The following is a 19,437-nucleotide window of genomic DNA, read 5'->3' on the forward strand; positions in this document are numbered from 1 at the left end:
GTCCTGGGGGTGATGTAGACATGAAACCAAAGTGGCTCTAGGGCCTCCTCTGAGACACGGGATGCCAGGGCAGAGGGGACGTGGGCTGTCACCCCCCAGGGACTCTCATCAGGCAGTGGGCGTGCAGAACTGGTCCTACAAACGAGGGCCAATTGTGCTCAGGTAATTTGGTGTTTTGAAGTGTTGCCCCAATCTGCCTCGCACAGCCTCTTCCTGACATTGCCTGCAGGGCTAGCCCTCGTCAAACAAAGCCTTAATTGGGCGAGTGAATAGCTTTCTCCGTTAGAATGTCAGGGCAGGGATAATGGTGCGTAAATACAATTAAGCACCGGGAGATACAAGGCTGCAAGGAGCAGGCAGTATCAGCGCGAGGCTTATCTGGCAGCAGCAGTGCCTGCGTGGGTTTGCAGCATTAACGACGCCTTCCTCTGAACCTTATCCCATCCTGAACCTGCTGAGCACTTGCCTGTGTGCTCGGTCTCGTCTTTGGTGGTCCCTGGTGCCCGACATGCTAGTCAGGGTGCTGTTGGTTTGTGTAGCAGAGGAAGAGGACAGGCCCTCATTTCACCAGCTCGGCGTCCCAGCAGCAGGCAGTCAGGCAGCTGAGGCAGAGATCCAGGAGCCCTCAGCTCCATACTCAAAATCTTGCCTTTCCCAGTCCACCAGGGCTCTGTCACTGGGTTGGTGGTGCTGGCAAAAACATTCACAAAGCAGCATTTTAATGGCTCTCCTTTCCTGGGCTTCCTCTTTCCCTTTGGCACCACGCAGAGGGAACCCTTCTGTCTTCTGTCAGGGAAAGGCATCCATGGGTCCCTCCCTTTTCCTCTGTCTCTGCTTCCTTCTGTCTCCTTCCCAGCAGGAAGGTGCTGCTCCAGATGGCTGGCAACCCCTGCATTTCTCCCGCAAGGGAAGGTGTGTCAATTAACAGCCAGCCAACATTTTCCCAGCTGGTAAGAGCATAAAACAGAATCCAGAGCACCTGGTAGCCAAGAATGGAGGAGCTGAGAGCTGGGATACAGTGGCAGAAAGCTGCTTCTATCTAGCCAAATCTCAGAATGACATAGTGGTGCTTCATCTGTGACAGAGAACTAGGGAGCCACCAGCAAGTGAGGTGTGCGAATGGACAGCGTGAGGGGCAGCCTGCTGGTGCTGAGCTGCTTGGGCTGTGGTTCCCGGCACTATGGAGCCATCTGCATGGAGGCAGTGGGCTCTGCTCACCCTGCAAGCACCGTCTGCTTCCCCAACTGTTCCAGATCTGGGCTGCTTCAGGAGCTCGCAGGCTCCCAGCCGTGGCAATGAAGATCACTGCTGGCATGCCCATGGTGTCACCTTGAAGTGGAGGCCAGCAGGAGCATTGTTCAGCCCTGCAGGCACCTGCTCCATGTGATGCAGCGCAGCTGGAGGCCTTGTGCAAATAAATCAATGCTCAGGTGTGTCTGTTGCAAATCTAGCCAGGACATCACATGCATATGTGCATCCATTCTCCTCTCCTCCCCCTCATTTTCTCTGATTTCCCTCATCTTTCCTCTCGTACTCCTTTGTCCTTATCCGTTACTACCTCCTTGTCCAGCTTCTCCATGTCTTCCCCGTCTCTTGCGTCCACATTTTGTATTGATTTTCCAGATCTGGGGGAAACCTTGCCTATGGCACTGCCTCCAACTAGCTGAGTGCCAGGGGTAAATGCCTACACACCCCCATTCCAGGTGTACTGCCTGGCATGCCACGTATCTCTGTGGCTGGGCGTGAGCTTGGTGTGTGGTTTGTGTACAGTGTCTGGAGGGGAGATCCTCATCCTTCAGATCTCCTGGCAGCTCCTGAAATCCCTTTGCCATGCAGGTGCTTGTAGCTAGCTCCAGACAGAAATGTAGCTGTAACTCTCCCACCATTTCCTTTTTTATTTTTCATTTCTCTCTTATTTCAGGTGGCGATGATGACATGGATTTTGATATTGAGAAGAGTACAGGTAGTATGGTTATTGCAAGAGCCCTTGATGCAAGGAAAAAGTCAAGCTATAACCTGACAGTAGAAGTCACCGATGGGTCCACTACCATCAAAACTCAGGTAATCCTTTCTGCTTTAGTAGAAACCCATCGAGAATGAGTATATGCCAAAGGGAATCTTCCTTCTGACTCCACTGATAAGGTGCCAGGTACAAGAATCTCATTACATCATGATCTATCATTACACAGTGACACAAGTCTTGCACAAGTCCCAGACTAAGATTTTTTTTATGTTGTTGGAAACACAAACAGTCTAGGAAAGCCGCGTCCTTTCCTGCTGATATATAGGGACACGGCTACACCACTGGCCAAGCTGGGAAGGCAGCACACACTCAGCCCTCAGCTCGCTCTCAGCTGCTCAGACCAAATTACAGCATGGCTGGAACAACATACTAAGACGTAAGGTAAATGTGTGTGCAGCTAGGTCATGCTTGGGTCTGTGGGACCACAGCCTGGGACTCGCTGCCTTGTGTAAACCCAGAGCAGACACAACTTCAGGAGGTGAGGTCAGGTCCTGCCCTGTGCTGCTCCAGCACATGGAGCACTAACAGCATAACAGCTCGGAGCTGCCTGGGGCTGAGCGGGGCAAACGCAGAGGTGCTGTGTCCTCGGAGCTGCCACATGAAAACAAGAGCAGGTGAAAGGAGGCACGTTGCTCTCAGGCATGTCCCTGAGCCCCCGTTCCTGTGGCTGCTGAGGTTCACGTATCTTTAGCTACCCTCAGGAGGGGTGTTCAGGGCTTGATCTTTCACCAACCGTTCTCTCCATAACTAAGATGCAGCCAGAAATGCAGCCCTCCCTACCGAGGAAGGCCTAGATCATGAGTCACCCACCAGTGACGCTTATCGTGGGAAATTGGCTGGGGAGGTTTGTGGGGGATGATGAATGAGGAGCGCTTCTGTTCCTGTGAAACGCACTGCTAATGGAGAGCTATCTCAATTATCTTCAGGTATTGCTCCAAATAAACAAACAAAGCCCTGCCTTGCCTGGTGTGCATTCCCTGCCACCTTGCATCTCATCCCCAAGTTTATTTTGGCACTCAAGGCCCCTGGCAGATGTCAGGAAACCTGCTGGTGCAAAACACCCATGGCATGTTCAGGTTTGTTAAAGGAAACAAATTATTACCCTTGCCTGGGACTTCCTCAGATGCAGTCAACAAGTCAGTATGGGGGTGAGGGACAGTCAGGGTATGAGACCAAACAGAAGAAACTAGGTGACTTTGCAGCTAGGACTCAGGCAGGCCATTCTCAGAGCTTTGCTCTCAAAGGAGAAGATTTGTCTAAGAAGTGCAGATTGTGAACTTTTATTTTGCATTGCTTCTCCACGCACATGAAGAAGGCACAGCAGGGGTTCCCAGTCACCATGGTCCAAGCATTGGAGAGGCTGTGATGGTTACAGGGCTCAGAGCACTGTCCCACCCAAGAGGGAATAGGAGATGAGATTTTGCATGGCTCCATAAATCATGGCTCTCAAGGCTCTGCTGCCCTCACTGTGCTGTCTCCCCAACAGGCCTTTATCCACGTGATTGACATCAACCAGCACCGTCCCCAGTTCCTGGAGAGCCATTACGAGGTGAGGATACCTGAAGATACCCCCTCGGGGAGGGAAATCCTTCAAGTCAGCGCAACAGACAAGGACAAAGGCAAGGGGCTCATCTACACCATTCATGGCAGCGTGGACCCCAAAAGCACAAGACTTTTCCAGCTGGATCCTAGCAGCGGGGTCCTCACAACAGCAGAAGGCTTCAGTTCCCAGCCCATGCCACAACACACCCTGACAGTGATGGTGAGTCCTAGCCAAACCCTGTCAAATCCCTCAGCTTCACCAGGATATACGGGTTGGTGAAAAAATTCAGACTGGTTCAAGTCTTTGAAGGAGAATTTGCCTAGAGTGACAGGGAAGAGGAAAGCAGGGTATTAAACTTTATTATATAAATCTAATTAACAACATAACCATGTAATGCGCCCTTCACTCAGCTACTTTCATCAGACAGCCACTGGGTTCTTGTACCAGGAACACCAATAATTGTTAACTTTTGCTTTCGACTCCATGGTTGTGCTTTGGCTCTGAAACTTGCAGGAGGGGCTGGTATCTGTGAAACCCATCACCCTCTGTAAGGGTCCTGACAAAATAGTGAGAGCCCAGTGCACAGAAGACTGCCTGCTCCCTAAGTGTGACCATACCTGCTCTTCCTCCCTGTCATCCAGGTACGGGACCAGGAGGTGCCCATCAAGAGGAACTTTGTTCGGGTCATCATCCACGTGGAGAACTGTAACCTTCACCCCCCGCAGTTCAGCACCATCCATTATGAAGCAGAAGTGCTGGACTCGGCAGCGGTGGGCACAGAGATTATACAAGTCAGAGCGCTCGATCAGGACCAAGGAGCCAATGCCGAAATCCACTACTCTCTTCAGGCAGGTGAGAGCCATGCAGCAAGGCAGTTTGGGCTATGAGCATGCCTCTGCTTCTGTGCTGTAGCTGGTGGGCAGCCAGCTGTCCAGCTTTCTCTGGTTGTTGCAAAAAAAACAGCAAACTGCACATTTCTGAGCTGTCATTCCCTTCCTATCCAGAGAAAATCTAGAGCAAGAATGTAATTTCCATGTTATGGAATGTTAGCATCCTTCCTTAAGAAGACAGTTCAGTGTTGTGTCACTGATCTATGGTAAAATATGACCAGGCAAGTCAGAACAACGTAAATTCTGATCTTCCCATCCATCAGAATGGAGTGAGGGATCACTGTCCAGTATTTAGGCAAAACTACTCACTTTGCACAACTTCTGTCATCAATTCCAACAGTTCTACCAAGAAATACATCCTCAGAAAAGGGGAACAGCCTCTCAGCATTAACTGATTGTCTTTTAGGGTCATACAAGCTCAGTGGGCAGGTATTTTATCATTTACTCCAAAGATTAAGACTTAAATACTTGTGGTTGTGCCACACTGCCTATTTAGCAGGCAAATTCTTTGCAGAAGATAAACCATCCACCACTCCATCTTTCTCACTGCAATTGAGATCAAGGACTGGGGAATTTAATTGCTCCTGAAGTATTGGTAATTATAAGCATGACAGGGCTTGAAGCAACTAGTACCGTCTGTGCTGCCATGTTCTGCACACAAGGCAGAAGTTTCAAGCACAAGCTCTGACACCACTAAATAAGCTCAAATCAGAAGAGCATTTATTCTCTAATTTACATTTTGATTGATTTAAATGTTAGCCCATAGATCTCAATGAGTTCATTGTTCTTAGAATGAAAATTATTTAGAAATTAATGAAGAAGATTGTTGTCTCTCAATTAAAGAAACAGATGTTAATTAGGTCTGAAATTAGGAGCATCTGTAGAAAAGAAGCACAGAAAGCCTAGAGCAAGAGGGTGTTTTCATTCTTTACTTTGTCATTTTTCTTCTTGCAGGTAATGGGGAAGGTTTCTTCAGCATTGACCCACATTCCGGAATTATTACAGTTGCCCAGAAACTGGACCCATCCAAGCAAGAGAGATTTACACTCATTGTAAAGGCAGAAGACCAAGGATTCCCCCAGCTTAAAGATTCTGCTACGGTGCATGTCCGCATTAGACCCTCTGATCGGACCCCTCCAAAATTTCCAGAGCCCGAATACATCACAGAGATCAGTGAATCCACTGCTGTTGGCTCTCCTCTGATCCAGGTTTCAGCCACAAGCTTGTCACCAGTCAGCTATGAAATAAAAGATGGAAACGGAGATGGAGTGTTTTCCATGAACTATCAGTCAGGCCTTATTTCCACCCAGAAGAGCTTAGATTTCGAGCAGGTGTCTTTTTACCAGTTGAAAGTCCGTGGCACCAACATGGCTGGAGCTTTTATGGACACAATGGTGCTTATCTATGTCATTGATGAGAATGACAATGTGCCCATCTTCGTTAAGCCTGCCTTCACTGGCTGGATCATGGAGAACGCTCCGTCACAAACCATGGTTCTGGATGAGAGCAATGCTCCTCTGGTGACGCACGCAACAGACGCTGACCAAGACTCCAATGCTTTGCTGGTCTATGAGATTTTGGAACCAGAAGCACTGAAATATTTTACAGTAGATCCCAGCACAGGGACCCTTACCAGTCGTGCTGATATAGACTATGAGCTTACCCCAGTTTTCCACTTCAGTGTACACGCACATGACAGTGGAAGTCCCAGTTTATTTGCATCCAAGCCAGCCAAGGTGACAATCCATGTTAAAGATGTGAATGACTCACCTCCAGTCTTTGTCAAAGACACTTACGAGCTTTCTGTCCTGTTACCTGCCCATCCAGGGATGGAGCTTTTGTCAGTGCAGGCAAAAGACGCAGATTCAGAGGTAACCTACAGCATCGTGGAAGGAAACCTTGATAATGCTTTCTATATTCATCCACTCACTGGTCTCATCTCCATTCTCAATGCTACCGGCTTGGGAAGCCACCGTGAACTCACAGTCAGAGCTGGTGATGGCTTATATAAGAGCACTGCTCTGGTTAAACTAAATTTAACTCAAGTACAAGGTTCTAGCTTAAAATTTGATCAGGATATATACACAGCAAGTGTGATGGAGAACTCTACAGATGAAAAGACTCTCACTGTTCTTGGGGTCAAGGGCTATCAGCTAAATGAACCGCTCTTCTACTCACTTTTGAACGGGAAGGAAAGATTCAAAATGATCCAGGCATCTGGAGTACTCCAGACCAAGGGTGTGAAATTTGACCGTGAAACCCAAGACATGCACGAGGTAGCTGTGGAGGTGAAGGACAACAGGAAACCACCGAGAGTGTCCCAAGCCACGGTCAAAGTTTATGTAGAGGATGTCAATGACAATCCACCCCAGTTTGAGAACGTGCCGTACTACACCTCGGTGCAGGATGGCACGGAGCCAGGTGATGTACTCTTTCAGGTATCAGCAACAGATAAAGACATAGGCAATAACGCAGCCATTACCTACTCATTCGCAGAGGACTACAAGTATTTTTGGATCGACCCCTACCTAGGAGACATCTCACTAAAGATGCCCCTTGACTATCAAGCACTGAATAAATACAGCCTCCGAGTCATTGCTAAGGACAAAGGCGAGCCTCCGCTCCTCGCTGAAGAGGAGGTTGTGATCAGCGTGAGGAATAAATCCAACCCTCTGTTCCAAAGTCTGTATTACCGAGTGAAGGTGCCAGAAAACATCCCCCTGTACACCTCTATCCTCCACATACAGGCCCGCAGCCCTGAGGGCTTGCGCCTCATCTACAACATTGTGGAAGAAGACTCCCTGAAGCTGTTCAGCACCGACTTCAAAACCGGTGTCCTTACTGTCACAGGCCAGCTGGACTATGAGCTGGAGACAAAACACACGTTCACTGTTAGAGCCACAGACACAGCACTAGGATCCTTTTCAGAAGCCAGGGTAGAGGTGGAGGTAGAGGACATTAACGACAACCCGCCGGTGTTTTCTCAGATGATCTACACAGCGTCTGTCTCAGAGAGTATGCCCGCGCATACCCCTGTTATCCAGATCTTTGCTTCTGATAAAGATTCAGGCAGAAACAAAGTTGTCTCCTATCAGATATTGGATGATGGTTCAGATGCTACCAAGTTCTTTAATATAGATGCCAGCACAGGGCAAATAACAACAGCTCAAGCGCTTGATTATGAAAAATATCAGCAGTTTCGCATGAAAGTGAGAGCTGCAGATCATGGGATGCCTCCACTTAGCAGCGATGCCCTGGTAATTGTGGATGTGATGGACATCAATGACAATCCTCCCAAGTTCAGCCAGCTTCAGTATGAAGCCAAGGTAAGCGAAATGGCTACGTGTGGGCACATTGTGATAAAAGTCCAGGCCCTGGACCCCGACAGCGGAGACACCACCCGACTGGAATATGTGATACTCTCAGGCAACGACAACAGGCATTTCACCATCAACAGCACCTCTGGAATAATATCCATGTTCAACCGCTGCAAAAAGGACTTGGAGTCATCTTACAGTCTCAGAGTTTCTGCTTCAGATGGAGTTTTCAAGAGCACGGTGCCAGTGTATATCAACACCACCAACGCCAACAAATACAGCCCCTCTTTTCGGCAGAATGTGTACGAGGCAGAGCTGGCGGAAAATGCTGAGATAGGTACCAAAGTGATTGAGCTGCTGGCTATAGACCCAGACGGTGGCCCGTATGGCACTATAGACTACACCATCATAAATAAACTTGCTGATGAGAAGTTCTCCATAGATAACAAAGGCCATATAACCACGCTGCAAAAACTGGACAGGGAAAACTCCACCGAGAGAGTCATTGCCATTAAAGTCATGGCCAAGGATGGGGGTGGGAAGGTGGCGTTCTGCACTGTCAAAATAATCCTTACAGATGAGAATGACAACCCACCTCAGTTCAAAGCATCTGAATACACGCTGTCCATCCAGTCCAATGTAAGCAAGGGCTCCCCCGTCATTCAGGTACTGGCTTATGATGCCGATGAAGGTGCAAATGCAGATGTCATTTACTCCGTTGACTCCGTGGAAGATGTGGCAGAAGACCTTGTTGAGATCAATGCTGCCACTGGGGTGGTTAAGGTGAAAGAGAGCCTTGTTGGTTTAGAAAACAGAGCCTTTAACTTCAAGGTGAAAGCTGAAGATGGCAGGCCCCCTCACTGGAACTCCCTTGTCCCAGTGAACCTTCAAATTGTCCCCAGGGAGGTGGCATTGCCAAGGTTTTCTGAGCCCCTTTACACATTCTCAGCCTCTGAGGACCTTCCAGAAGGTTCGGAAATAGGGTCGGTCAAAGCTTTTGCAGAGGATCCCATCATATACAGCCTGGTGAAGGGAACCACCACAGAAAGTAACAAGGACGAGGTGTTCACAATGGATGAACAAACAGGGGCTTTGAAAATCAAAAAGGCAGTGGATCATGAGACTACCAAATGGTACCAGATTGATGTTATGGCTCACTGCTCGCATCAGGAGACTGAGCTGGTCTCCCTGGTCTCTGTGAATATCCAAGTGCAAGACATCAATGACAACAAACCTGTTTTTGAGGCAGATCCCTACAAAGCTTTTGTCATGGAGAACATGCCATCAGGAACCACAGTCATTCAAGTGACAGCTAACGACCAGGACACTGGAAGCGATGGGCAGGTGACCTACAGCTTGGAAGCAGAGTCTGGCAACCTCCGAGGACTCTTCACCATTGATGGAGAGAGTGGATGGATCACCACACTGAAAGAGCTGGACTGTGAAACTCAGGAGACTTATCGTTTTTATGTGGTCGCCACTGACCATGGCAGGAAAGTCCAACTCTCTTCCCAAACCCTGGTGGAGGTGACTGTCTCTGATGAAAATGATAACGCCCCACAGTTCACATCAGACTTCTATAAAGGATCAGTAATTGAGAATGCAGAGCCCGGGCAGGTGGTTGTCACACTGAGCACCATCGATGCAGACATCTCTGAGCAGAACCGGCGGGTCACCTGCTACATTACCGGTGAGTTTGCCTGACTTTGTGTCTTCTAAACGGGCAAGAATAATTAGAATTTCATCTCCAAGTGAGGCTTTGATACCTTGTCTTGTAAAATACTGATACAGAAACAGCATTACACTGACAGTCCTATCAGAAATAGTAGAGGAAGCCTGAGCTCTGCCAGGAGCAAGACTCTTTGGTTAACAGAGTCTAGGGTATCCAAAAATCTTTAGAAACTAATTCACAGTACTGTAATTTCATTTATTTACACTTTCCTGTTCACGTCAGTCTTTGTGAGTGTTTTGACTAACAAGAAACACCAAAGATGACTCTTGCATCCCTGCAGCATCAGTTGTGCCAACTAAAATTAACCACTGCAGTAAAACAACAAAAAGTTATACTGGAATGTTTGTTGTGCATCTACACAAGTAGAAGCTTGATTTTACAGTACTGTTTGACCCCAAAGGGGTCCTGGAACAGATACTTCAAATTAAAATGTTTGCTCAAACTCAAATGAAGACCCTTCAGGGTCAAAACATTTAACCAAATCATGCTGCAGCCTGTTATCTGTTATAGGAACCATTCAAAACAGGGGAGGAATGCTGGTACTTTCAGTTGGTTTATGGCATGCCTAGGAATTTGCAAGCCTTTGGGAGGAAAGAGGCAATTCATTTCTGTATTAGCGTTTCTGCCGTTTTAAAGGAAGCAGTAACTTCCAATTACTTTAAGCCTGAGAGAATGCACATTTGTGTTAGTGGTGAACACCATATATTCTTGCTGCTTTGTACTTAAAAGTGCCGGTCAAACTTTACACAAAAATACATAAATACAACTGCAGTGTAGTGCTATAGCAGGAGGTGAACGCAGAGCCTGACTTCCCGTGTTCACCTGCGCATTGATTTCAAGCACGCTGGAGCTAAATCTGAGCAGGGGCTGGGGTCTCCCAGCATCAGAAGAGAGGCCAGCAGATGTCTCAGTGGTCTCCAGACTCACGACCACAACACCACTGCACACATAAAGCAGAAAGAGAGCGAATTTAATTTACCTGGCTGCACGAGGCCCTTCAGAGCCTGGCATGAACAAGCCCTGCAGCCAGCTCTCTTCATTGCCTCCCGTTACCCCGTGTGCTCTCTCCTTCTCTCCACTGGCTTGGGTGCAGCAGAGGACACGAGCTCCTTGCCAGAAGAGAGGGATTCTCCAGGGGCAGCATCTGCCCCTCTTATATCCACCTTGTGTAGCACCAGTGGGAGAGACACGAATCCGGTGGACTGGCGAGCCTGCCTGGTCTCGATTTTACCTATGTCTCTCATCATTTTGGTCTTATAGGATGAAAAGTAGCTCCAGGAAGCAGAGCTACATATTAAATGCATCTAAATATTAAAAGGAAATAAAACTATACATGGTATGTAACAATAAAATCCAACCAGTGTCTCCAGGGTATCTGCAATTCTCAGATCCCTTTAGGAACATACACCGAGAAAGTCTGACATGTTTTAGGAAAGTGAGAAGATGTGGTTTTGCAGCAATGAATATGCATGTCTGCAGAACATTACAAAGACATTTTTGCAATTGGGAGCTGTTTCCTCTTTCCATCCCATTCATCTCCCCAGTGTAATACTCAGTGCATAACAGAAATGTGCAGGGTATTTTGCAGCTGTGCAGCGAGGTGGACCGACCACTCCCCTCCTGACTGCTGTGATAGCAATGCCTTTTCCATGTCACCACTGCCAGTCCTTCAACTCTCCTACAGGACTGGCATGGAATATCCCCATTCCTTACCACTTCTGATTTTCAACACTCAGTAAATGCCTTTTTTCTTTTTTTTTTTTTTTCTTTTTTTCTTCTTGCCTCTTCTTGCCCCTTCTAGAAGGAGACACGCTAGGACAGTTCCAAGTTAACCAAATCGAAGGAGAATGGACAATTTCTTCCAAGAAGCCTCTGGACAGGGAAGATACAGAGAAATATCTCCTCAAGGTTATGGCTTCTGATGGGAAATTTCAGGCTACCACAGAAGTGGAAATTTTTGTTCTGGATATCAATGACAACAGCCCCGAGTGCGGCCAGGTAAGACATCTGTCCCGGTACATCTGGGGGCATGGGGGGAGTGGCTGGGAAGGAGAGAACACAAGAGCAAGGAAGAAAAGGCAGAAAGAGCACATGTTGAGAGGGTTTGGCTTGTCATTATTCTTCTCACACGATTCTGTTGCTTTGATTATACTTAGCAAATTTAATTAAGGTGCACGTCAAGCAAGAACATTAAATCTAGCCTCCAAGCATGTTTGCCAGCAGTAAGTGAGCACCTAAGCATTATGAAGGATAATTCTTGGAGATAAACAATGCCAGGAAGCCTCCTGGGTAGGGGCATGTAAATTACCAAGTTTATATCCTGCTAAGCTGAAAGATTCCCATCAGGAGTGTTGTTACTGCAGAGAGCTGATCGCTGGTATGGATTTACTTGTGGTGAGAAAGGACAGAAGCAGTTGTTTCCCAAAGGAGATTCAAAGGCTTGTGTGAAATGAGCTTATTGGTCCCAGTCCTCACCTCCCACTGGTCCCAGTCCACAGCCTAGCAGCTGGCTACCCTCTTCCCAGTGGCATAATGCAAATTACTGACCTTCACGTTCTCCCAGCAGAGACAAGGACTGGGTGCTGAAATGTCCCTATAGCAATCTCAACAGCTCTCTGCCTGGTGTAAGAGGGAGGATAAGAAAAATTAAATCTATTATTTACCACTTTCTAATGAAGAAATCTAGGCTTTAAAAGAGCTTCAAGCTGTCATTGAGACCCCCTGTTCACAAACAAGATCCATTTTACTAAAACTACCTGGCCCATTCCTAGAGGCAGAGATGGAGGTTTGCAGCCACTCTTAATTGTCTGCTCCCGAGCTTCACAGCATCATCTGTCAGCCCACGTGTTGAAATTGAATCATACTGGAAACAGGGATGCAACAGTCTCTTCCAGATAGTCATAATTAAAATGATTGCTCTGATATTTATTTGTATTTTTATAAAGCTAAATGGCACTGATTAGGTTAACCATGGGTCGTATTTTCTTCATCTCCAAGCCTCTCTCCAAGTGTTCTGTATCCTTCCCAGGCTGTGGTTTTCACAGTTGGCTGCTGTTCTGGCTAGGGCCATAAAAGTGCCAAACATAACAGGCCTGTCTTCTAGTCTGTGCTCGCATCTCCTGACGTTGTGGTCGTCTTTCACAACAGCTAGACATTAGGCACGTTGTGCTCTCCTCTGTTTTGCCCTTCTCTTTGAACTTTCTGCTAGCCCATTCCTCCCCGTACGGAGTGGAGGTATTTTGGAGATGGTTTAGATACCAATCACACTTGCTGTCTTTGCCAGATATTCTACACTGGGAGAGTCTCTGAAGATGCTCAGCCAGGTCTCTTCATTTTGAAAATATCAGCGACTGACCCTGATGTTGGTAGCAATGCCCAGATCACCTACAGCCTCCACGGCCCCGGCGCAGAGGAGTTTCGGCTGGGCCCCCACACAGGTGAGACCTGGATCTGCGAAGGTGTCCTCCTGTCCAGACACAGTGATCCTTCCAGGGATTACGTGGGGTTTGTCACATAGCAGGAGGCTTGATGCAGTGAGGTTTATAAAGGGGAGTTGAAATAAAAGATTTATGAGCACTTTTATCCCGTGTTGGCATCCCTTGCATGAGGTTCAGCCTGAGTTGCAGGACTCCCCGTGCCAAGCCCTGCCAGGGCAACGGCTGGCAGAGATCTGAGAACAGCCCTGAGCTGTTGGTGTGGACACATCACCACTATTAACCTGATTACAGCCAGCGTTCAAACTCAGTCCGTTCCTCCCACGGTTTGCTCAGGGCACAGCCTGCTTGAGCCTCTCCGAGCCCTCCTGGGCTGCGGCTGTGGTTGCAGGAGCCAAGACCACCTCCTGTTCCTTCCCACAGGGGAACTGACCACCTCTGCGCCTCTCGACCGGGAGCAGAAGCCTACCTACCACCTCGTCGCCAAAGCGACTGACGGCGGAGGCCGTTCCTGCCAGGCAGACATCATGCTGAGCGTGGAGGACACGAACGACAACGCGCCCAGGTTCTTCCCCAGCCACTGCGCCGTGGCCGTTTTTGACAACACCACGACAAAGACACCCATCGCTGTGGTTGCTGCCAGGGACCTTGATGAAGGTGAGTCGGGATGGGATTTACTTCTTAGCAGAGTCCATCCTCCATCCTGAATAGATACCTTTAAAACTTAGGGGAGGGAAGCAGCACTGGGCACAGATGATTGAACCTTGGCAAGATGTGCCTGGATCTCATCACTGGCATGTCCTTGGATAGCAAGCTGGCATCATCACTCTTGTGATGCTGTATGAAGTGCAATATCTGTAGAAAATTGAAGACTTTGAGGAAAAGCTCAGGAACTGTAACTATGATGCACAACACAAATTGTGACATGCAGTTTGTCTGGGCTCCAAACTGGACAGAAATTGTACCAAAGATGGAGAAAGAGAATGGGCACAATAAGGAGAAAAGGAGCTTTGTGTCTGGAGAGAGTTGATATGGATGGAGAGGTCCTTCTGAAAGTGAAAGATTTTCATGTATGTAAGGCTCTTAAGAAAGGATCTTTCAATAAACCTCTCCAGGAGAGACTCAACTTACGGTGATATAAAAGCAAGATGATATTTATCTGCTTTGGAAGCAGGGATGAAGGAAAATAGCATTTAAAAACATGGGGATTAAGACTTAGAAGCACAAGTAAACACAGACATGTGATGCTGATGGCTGAAGGTGGCTCGATGTCTGAACCTGCAGGTGGACAGAGGCACCTTGGAAGGGGATGTTCATACAGCCTCCATTTTATCTATAAATTTTAGGTCACTTAGGTACCTACATTCCTACTGCAAAAAAAACCTTTAAACCAGCAGCATTCCTACCCATGCACTAATGCAGCCTGTCCCTTATCCTTCCAGGTCCCAACGCCGAGGTGGTCTATTCCCTCTCTGACTCTGCCAATGGACACTTTTCAATTGAGGAAACCACGGGGGTGATCCGGCTGGAAAAGCCCCTGAAGGACTCGCAGCACTCTGCCTTTGAGCTGACAGTCTGTGCTACCGACCGGGGCTCCCCAGAGCCCCTCTCTGCTCTCGGCACTGTCACCGTCTCCGTCGTGGATCTAAATGAATACCTGCCTGTTTTCCTGGCACCTGAATACGTGGCTATGGTACAGGAGGATGTGGCTGTGGGCACGGAGGTCCTCAACTTGTCAGCGTTGACGAGGGACAACACAGAAAACACAGAAATCAAGTATGAAATTGTGAATGGCAATGACCATGGGAAATTTCAGCTCAACTCAAATACAGGTAAGACAGTCTGATGCCTCCTTCTCTGGTTCTTTTCCTTTTGGTTTGCACTTCTGCTCTTCTCTCCTCTGACTTTAATCACTGTAATGTATTGCACTTGCTCTTTTTATGCCTTTGCTCTTTCACCCTCACCCACTTTGCTGATCCTTAAACAGTTCTCAGGCTTTCACTCCCCTCTTTTCCCCTTGTGTTTCTCTTTCTTTTCTTACCATCTTTCATTTCCTTAATTTCTACCCCTCTCTCTCCCTGTTCTCACATTTGTCTCTCCTTCACCTCTCTTCTTCCCAGCCTCTGTTTAACACTCCCCATTATTCTCTTCACATGTGTGTACATGTATGTCAGAAGAAAGGGCTGGGGGAAAAGGAGGATGTTAGAGTACTCCATTTTCTAAAAGAGCTTCCCCTGATGTCTCCAAGCAGTCAGTCTTGGCCACAGATCTTTTCTGCCCGTATAGAGAGTACAGCATGGGGGTAGGGAGTGCAGTCTTCTACACTAAATTTGTCAGCTAAGCCACTTTAAGTGCGACCCCAATCTTCCTGAAATTAACAGAAAGATTCCTGCTACATTTCTGGGATCTGAGATGGGTCTGTGAGAAAGAGGATTACGTGGAGATTAGGATGGGGAAATTTTTCCACTTCAAAATGCTAGGCAAGGTGATTTCATTTAGAAAGCCTCTCCACTGTGATCTTACAAGGTACCTGCAGCCCAAGCTAACAGGCAGTTTTATTAGGCAGCACTCAATGAATGTGGCTATTACCAATCCATTAACCACAAGCAGGTGTTGAGACAGGTTTACCAGCCAAATAAAGCACTGCTCTATTTGCACAGCGATCTGATAAGAGCTGTTATCGCGAGGCCAGTGTTAGATCCCTGGAACAAGCACCGGCTGCATCCTCAGTGGCCTACTGCTCTTGGCTGTAACACCCTCACCCACAGCGCCTTCCTCAGCTTCTGTGTCCTCAAGGCTCCTGCTACTTTTTCCAAAATGATCTTCTCATTAGCATGTACACCTTAAAAGACAGCAGAGCAGTGTAATTTCCAAGGAATAATTCTGTGGCATTTGCAGTGCAGAACCCAGGAAAACATTGAAGTACAATGTCCCATTGTGTTCTTGTGTCCCTTTCCTTTTTTTTCCTTTAATTTTTTATTTTCTTTCAATGTACGTGTTTATTCCTTGTTCCTCAATCATTTTCTGAGTTCATCAGCCTCCCTTTTCCTTCTGTACTACATCCCAAACCTTGGTTACAAATCTCAACACCTTGCCATACACCTTTTTCTCCTGTACAGTTCTGCATCTACATCTCACACCTTTTCACCCTGCCTATGACACCAGTGAGTGGTGCTCTGCTACTGCCTTGGTCACAGCCTTTGATAGCATTGTTGGATTCTCATCCTATTTTGTCCCAGATCTCTTCCAATCAAGACTGCTGGAGACCTTCCAGAACGAGAGGTTGTTTCACCTCTTCAGACACCTGATACCAAACATAGGCAGGTTATGGCAGAATCACTTCAATTACAGCTTGTTTTATGTGATGCCATGACTTTCAATATCCTGCTTTAACCAGAAAAGGTCAAAAACAGATCAACAGCACCTTACCAGCTGGCAGTCTTGGCAAGCATCTTGGTAGTCCTGAAGTATTCCAAAAAACTCTCATGTACCATTCATTTAAAGTATCTTCTGTCCTTTTCTGCCCATCTGCCCATGCAGGTGCCTTATACATAAATGGGAGCTTGGACTTCGAAGCGAGTCATGAGTATTACTTATCCATTGAGGGCACAAGGAAGGGCTCAGCTTCTCTCAGTGATGTCACCATGGTGGTGATCAACATTACTGACATTAACGACCATGCACCAGAGTTCATCCAAGACCCCTACTTCGCTGATATCCGGGAGGATGCTGCAGTTGGAGAAATCATCCTCACGGTATGATTATAAAAAAAAAGCCGCTGTCTTTGCCTCTGCACTATGCATTATTTGTTCTTCCTTTGCACTTTACTCAGCTTTGGACACAGCCAGTTCGGTGGGTTTGTGATATTCAGCACCTAAAATTTAGGCATGACTTTAAAATGGGTGATCGCAAGGACTCCCAGCAGCCCACAGACAGGGCTGACACTTTGCTTCAGAAGGCACCTTTGAATGAACGCTTGGAAAACCTAAGGAGGGCTCAGGAGCTTTGAGGACCTCCCAAAAGAGCTAAAATGCCTGCCTATAGCCCACACCATTGAGGCCTGAGGAAGGCAGGGGATTCCCTAGTGCAGAATAGAGGAGTCAGGGTATTGCCATGTGGAATCCACTGCCCAGCCTGCGTTACTATAACAAGGATGGTGAGGTCAGGAAAGAAACAAGGAGAAAGCCAATTCTGTAGCTTTGCTTATCTTTTTTTTTTTTTCCCAGAGAAACTCATGAATGACACTGATATAAAACACCTTCTTTCCTCCTCATTTAAAGCAAGCTCAAACCAATACCCTTCAATTACAAAGAGGTCACGTCCCTGGGGATTCCCCCATGGCCAGGCCCTTTGGGGCCAGGAGTCCTAGTTGTTTCTTCTTCTGACAGGTGTCAGCTGATGACTTGGATGGAGCAATGAACAACCAGATCACATATTCAATTGTGGAAGGGAACCCACTGGGACATTTTGCCATTCAGCCCAAAAGCGGGCAGATAAGTATTGCCAAGCATCTGGACAGGGAAGAGGTGAGTTCAAGAAAATGGAAACAGGAAAATTAAAACTGATGTGTCACAGAAGCCCAAGGGAGCACAGTATATTCAGCTGCCTGCTGTTTTCTGAATGATCTCCTGATAATGCCATAAGCAGAGAGCAACTCTTTCATTCATTCAATCATTTCCTAGACCCATAGGTGTAGAAACAGTGGGCTTTGGAGAAGGCAATACAGACTTCAGTGGTCACAGCTCTGTGCTGTGATCTGCTCTACCAGTACTTCAAGCTGTCTGGGTGAGAATCAGCCCCAAAATGGAAACCAATGTGGCTGGTTTACACCCATATTCATCAGAGCATTACAAAAAATGGATATGGGCAGGAGCTGGAAAGGCCATCTGGACAATCTCTTCCATAAAGCAGTAGCAGCTCAAACCACTGCTGACAGATGTTTGCTCAGCTTGGGCTTCATCCATCTTTGGCAAGTTGTTTCCCTGCTCTGCAGCTACTGTGAGGCTGATTTTTTGCAGCAAGGTGCTGATTTACAGAGGGAGACCACTAGCTGAGGGCAAAGCTATTTAACAAGCTGTAGTAGTAAAAGATGAACATGAAAAAGCCTCCACTCTTGCACTTCTCCAAGTGACCATGAGCTATAAATCCTCCAGATCTCCAGCTACTCCCTGACAGTTCGAGCCACGGACAACGGCCACCCTGCTCAGTCCAGCGATGTCGCCGTGCGTGTCCATGTGTCCGATGTCAATGACAACCCTCCTCGGTTCTTCCAGCTCAACTACAGCGTGGTGGTGCAGGTAAGCTGGGGTGCTGTTCCTTATCCAGCAGCCCTAGGAGCAATATGAGTTCCCCTGGGCCTTGTCTCTTTGCTTCTCTTTCTTCCCTAGCATCTTTCTGCATTTCAGGAGAATGCCCCCGTGGGAACAAGTGTCCTGGAGCTGATCATGAGTGACAGAGACTCCCCAGAAAATGGCCCGCCGTATTCATTCCAGATTACACAGGGCAATGATGGGAAGGCTTTTGATGTCACCCAAAATGGTCTGCTGGTAACATCATCCGTCCTGAACAGAAGAGTGAAAGAGCAGTACCTTTTACAAGTCCAGGTAAAGCCTGCCTTTCTGTCCTGGTAGCTGGACTCCCACCGGGGTTTAAGAGCAACACAATGAGATTAGGATGGCACAGCCGGATGGGAAATTCCCTGGTATTGGAGAAATCCAATCCAGGAAAAAAATCTGCAATTTGGAGTCAGATTCAGAGCTCATTGCTTTGCAAAGTCTGCCCACAAGAAGCTGGGAACCAGCCTCGGCATTGATAAAATCAGTTAACATGATCATGAGAAGTGCTCTGTCAGCAGTGTCCTTAGGCAGATGCTTTTCCCAGCGTAATTCTAGCAACTTCAGTTTAAAGTGATCATGCAAATTTTCTCCAAGTATCCTAGAAGTGATTTAAGCTCCTCTTTTTGAGGGTTTCTACTGTGGCAGTGTAAATGAATTAATTTTCAATGTTATCACTAAGGATAGTGTTTTACAAACAATAGCATAATAACATGTAAAGTACATACTTCTCCAGTACTAGCAGTCGTTCTAAAAGCTAGGTACTATTATTATTACAAACCTCAACCACTGCCTAAGATGAGGGAGAGACTTATCCTGTAATCTGATTATTCACATTTTTCTATTCTGAGCTTCCTTGGCTCATGCTAGGCAGACGTTGTCAGAGGTGGGATATGGGCTTAAATAGTCCGGAAGGTGAGCAAATGTGTCAACATGCGTAACTGCTTTTATCTATCTCTGTACACCCGGTTACGTATGGAACACCAGAGATTGGCAGCAGCTCTAAAGATGATTAATCCTCAGGAAATCAGAGCCACTCAGGTGTGCCTCAGCTGCTGATGAGCACACGGAAATGAGTGCGACCCCACCACGAACAGAAGGACTCAATCAGTCTCCAGGCTGGAAGGCACGCTGCCACTTCCCTCGGGAAGCCAGCCCCAGGCAG

At 47.4% G+C, this 19,437-nt stretch overlaps 1 protein-coding gene across 1 annotated transcript in view; it reads left to right on the top strand.

Annotated features, from left to right (window-relative positions):
• The window catches only part of FAT2 (FAT atypical cadherin 2), a gene marked incomplete at both ends in the record, with an annotated part of 42,184 nt that overhangs the window by 12,824 nt on the left and 9,923 nt on the right, over window positions 1–19,437 (top strand). Inside the window, 12 exons of the mRNA XM_084295494.1 lie at window positions 1,922–2,061; window positions 3,510–3,785; window positions 4,208–4,418; window positions 5,411–9,463; window positions 11,307–11,503; window positions 12,789–12,942; window positions 13,363–13,596; window positions 14,382–14,771; window positions 16,480–16,694; window positions 17,328–17,465; window positions 18,093–18,236; window positions 18,345–18,542. Coding sequence (XP_084151620.1) covers window positions 1,922–2,061; window positions 3,510–3,785; window positions 4,208–4,418; window positions 5,411–9,463; window positions 11,307–11,503; window positions 12,789–12,942; window positions 13,363–13,596; window positions 14,382–14,771; window positions 16,480–16,694; window positions 17,328–17,465; window positions 18,093–18,236; window positions 18,345–18,542 — 6,350 coding nt within the window. The remainder of the gene's footprint in view (window positions 1–1,921; window positions 2,062–3,509; window positions 3,786–4,207; window positions 4,419–5,410; window positions 9,464–11,306; window positions 11,504–12,788; window positions 12,943–13,362; window positions 13,597–14,381; window positions 14,772–16,479; window positions 16,695–17,327; window positions 17,466–18,092; window positions 18,237–18,344; window positions 18,543–19,437) is intronic.

The sequence above is a fragment of the Netta rufina genome (assembly GCF_964035555.1).
Source record: "Netta rufina genome assembly, chromosome: 14".
In the NCBI taxonomy this organism is placed as follows: Eukaryota; Metazoa; Chordata; class Aves; order Anseriformes; family Anatidae; genus Netta; species Netta rufina.